Here is a 4,126-nt window from a genome sequence, read left to right as displayed (position 1 = left end):
AAAAAAGAGAGAGAAGGTTTAACTGAGGCAATTAAACTTGAAGGACTGTCCTTGAAACCACCGCTGCCAGAGATGGTTTCAAAGTTGAATTCAGCTACAGATTAACTTCCATCTAACTGGTTTAATAACAGGCTGAGCCTCTGGTCCTCCTGGGATGACCTTTCTCTGCCAGTACAACATAGCACACTTCTGCAGAGAGGGAGAAGGAAGAGAAGAAAAACAAAAAAAAATCATCTTACAGGAGCTGGTTAAGCCTTTAGGCTGACTGAGATCCTTCAGCAGAGCTGGAAAGTCATGACACAGAGAAAGCATGGTGTGAGACTCACACCTGCACTTTGTTTCATTTGTGAGCAAGAAATTTAGAAATCAGCATAAACAAACAAAACCCAAACCATTTGTGGGAAAGGAATTAAATCCCTGGGAGCTTGTCTGTGATGAAACCAATGTTATACAGCTCATGACAGCCTTTGGAGCACCTCAGCAACTATATCATGCACATATTATTTGCACCCACAGCCCATCTGTGCTACAGCTCACCCTCGTGTTGTTGTCTTTAACCACAAGGTCCAACGCCCAAGTGAGCCCAGGATGTCCTCAAGCAGGGCATTCTCTGGACTCAACTCAGGGCTCAGCCAGCCCATTCAAACCAGGCAAGAGGACAGGAGAGGAGTAGAGGCCAGGACAGCGCATGGGCATCCTGCCTGTCCCTGAACACCTACCACCCTCAGCTGCCTGCCTCTGCTCAGGACCCGGCTGCCGAGAACAGGCATCAAGTTATGCTGCATGAAAATCCCATTTTTCAGACCAATCTTAAGGCAAATCCATCCTATTCTCTATCTGCAGAGGGCGCCAGACAGTTTCAGATCTGCTGGTGGAGCCAGAGGTGGGGATGCTGTACCTGGTGTTTGCAGCTGTCAGTCAGAAAGGTGCTTGCTCTCTAATGGCCAATGCTCTTCACGGAGGATTAAGTAGGAGTTGTTTTTTCTTTCATGCATGTATAAAATCCCTTAGTTCTCTTTTCCTTTCTTGACACAGAAATAGCAAGAGATACTTCACTGAGCTGCAACATACTGGCAACAAAACTGCACTGGCCCCAGCAGACAACAGCAGATGAGAAAACTCCCTGCTTTTAATCATCAGGAGAGCTAGAACCAGCAATGTGCTGCTGCTGATTTTTCCCTTCAGAGAAAACTGTTTGATGCCTGCAAGACTTGAAGCTCACTTTCTTATAAAGGAGAAGAGAAGCCTGTGACTGACAAAAAAACTCACTGTAAATGCAGATTTTCTTATGTTTCTACTTGTAAAAGTGACTAAAGAAAAGTCTTGCTTCATTCTGTCCCATGTGCACAGCAACAACTTGGAAGGACTTCTTTTCCTTTTTCTTCTTTTTCCTCCCCTTTTTTCTTTTTTTTTTTTAACCTGTGCTCTATCAGATCTGTAATCTCTTGTGAATTCACCTCCTTTGCTGGCAATGAATACCACACATTTTGCGTTTTCCTTTCAGCCTGTGCTGCTTAATGTCACTGAAGACTTCAATGACTCAATTCTGAACAACAGAAGTGGTGATGGATTTTGTGAGCAGGTCTTCATAAAAGCTGAGGTCTTCTTGACTTTAGGGATCATCAGCCTCCTGGAAAACATCCTTGTCATTCTTGCAGTGCTGAAGAATGGAAACCTACATTCTCCCATGTATTTCTTCCTTTGTAGCTTGGCTGTGGCAGATATGCTAGTGAGCATGTCAAATGCCTTGGAGACTATCATGATTGCAATCCTGAGCAACGGCTATTTGATCATTGATGACCACTTTATTCAGCACATGGACAATGTTTTTGACTCAATGATTTGTATTTCTTTGGTAGCCTCAATTTGCAACCTCTTGGTTATAGCCATTGACAGGTACATAACTATTTTCTATGCTCTCCGTTACCACAGCATCATGACTGTGAAGAAAGCATTAACCCTGATTGTGGTCATTTGGATTGCTTGTATCATCTGTGGCATCATATTCATTGCCTACTCGGAAAGCAAAACTGTCATTGTCTGTCTCATCACCATGTTCTTTACCATGCTCTTTCTCATGGCCTCCCTTTATGTTCACATGTTCTTGTTCGCACGCCTGCATGTTAAGCGGATCGCAGCCCTCCCTGTGGACGGGGTGCCCTACCAACGTACCTGCATGAAGGGAGCTGTCACCATCACTATATTACTTGGTGTCTTCATTGTTTGCTGGGCACCTTTCTTTCTTCACCTCATTCTCATCATTTCTTGCCCAATGAATCCATACTGCGTCTGCTACACTTCACACTTCAATACATATCTGGTCTTGATAATGTGTAACTCAGTAATTGATCCACTCATTTATGCTTTCCGGAGTCTGGAGATGAGAAAGACTTTCAAAGAAATAGTGTGTTGCTGTTACGGCATGAGTGTGGGACAGTGCATGCTGTAAACCTCTAGCTTTGTGTTGAGAATAGAGAAAGGATACACACAATAGGTGTATGAATATATATATGCATCTAGATACACAGCAGCTCCACTTCAAAAGCAGTGCTTGAAGGAAGGGCACAGGAAAGAAAAAATAACCTTCTACTTGATGCCTTGATTCATACTTTTCAAAATGAAAACCAGATTCAACTAAATTATTTGGAATTATTTAAATAGTTATAACAGATGGAAATCCAGAGTGGCTTACAAAATAGCTTAAGAAACTTACTGGAAAAATGAATCCTGAAAGGGAATATTTTATAGAGATTGAAATAATATCTCTACCATTATTTTTTACCTGTTGCTTTACCTATGTGCCACTATCAACAACCCAGTGTTTTCTAAAAGATTCCATTAGTAACTCCTGTGGAAAGCTATTCGCTTGCAAGACAAATCAAAACACCAACACATAACAGCATTGCTCTACACTTACTCCCATGCCTCCACCTTCTTTTAAAAGAACTGATTGACATTTATGCTGCTTGCTATAAAGCACCCTGAGTAAAATTTTTGAAGGGTGAAAGTAAACATTCCTCTTGCACGGAAATATTCTTTCAGTAGAAATCAGTTAAGTGAAAAGGAACAGCTACTGTATCAGTCATAGTGTGACTTAAGCAGCTGCCTGATAGAAGTGACTCATATGAAGAGGGCATTTACATTACTTATTGTGATATAGGACTATTATATCCTCGAATTTTTATTTTAGTTTTTTAAACTGGAATGCACTGATCAATGTACTATTTGGTATGTTAACAAAATAAGTCACAGAAATCTCCTTTTGATAAATTGTCACCAATGAGACCCATCCCTAGAAAATTTTGAAGACTACACAGATCTAAACATAAGGAATAAAATTCAAAACAGTTTGTATTTAGCCTTGTGTAAAAGCTGCATGGCTAAGTTAGGTACCTGGAAGAAATATGATGTGTATGGCAGATACGACTTCTATGCATTGGGAAATATATGGTTTAGTTCAGTCCATTTTTACTTAAAGAGCTATACACTGAGTTTGATGGATGGACACTCCTGCACTGGAAACAGGAAAGCATCATGCTGTTTGCAATCATTTTCAAACTCTGTGTGCAAGTTGATGGCATGTAAAGCACGTAAATTCAGCTACAATAATTTAGTCTTTGTCTCTGCTTTTTATAGGAACAAACCATGTAAGTGGCCTTCAAATAGCATATTGTAACTGAGCAAAGGCTGACACGATTTGTATATATTACAACATACGGGCAGTATCACAGACAGTGCCAGACAAAGAAAACACTAAGCCTAAAGTCTACTTAGCACCTTTGTGGTATCTCACTTTTAGGAGGGGCAGTAACCTGAAACCCTCAGGGTTGTCTATGCTTTCAAACAACTAAAAGATCTCATTTGACTGAAGATTTTTTTTTTTCTTCCCCTTCCCTTATTTGAGTGGAATTGCTAGGTTGCTGTTATTTCTGGGGTTCTCCTTTTGTCAGTTTAGTAACAGTTATCCAGACCAGAGCTTCCCAATCTACTCTGCCTCCAGTTCTGCATTCACACACTAGTCCTGGTACAACCCAGACTGATGGTGTTTCACTGCTACTGCCTCCAGAACCCAGCTCTGACTGTCCATGGGGAAGACATGTCCCACAGTTTGCAAATACTGACCCCT

General features: G+C 41.2%; 1 protein-coding gene across 1 annotated transcript; it reads left to right on the top strand.

Annotated features, from left to right (window-relative positions):
* Positions 1-1,396: 1,396 nt before the first annotated feature.
* MC3R (melanocortin 3 receptor) lies at positions 1,397-2,449 on the top strand. Its single transcript, XM_074843080.1, has one exon. It carries the CDS (start codon positions 1,472-1,474, stop codon positions 2,447-2,449), a length of 978 nt encoding a protein of 325 aa, XP_074699181.1. The 5' UTR covers positions 1,397-1,471.
* Positions 2,450-4,126: the final 1,677 nt, after the last annotated feature.

This window comes from Strix aluco, chromosome 17, assembly GCF_031877795.1.
Source record: "Strix aluco isolate bStrAlu1 chromosome 17, bStrAlu1.hap1, whole genome shotgun sequence".
Taxonomy (NCBI): Eukaryota; Metazoa; Chordata; class Aves; order Strigiformes; family Strigidae; genus Strix; species Strix aluco.
The sequence above is the reverse complement of the archived record's forward strand: the minus strand, read 5'-3'. Positions and strand labels throughout refer to the sequence as shown.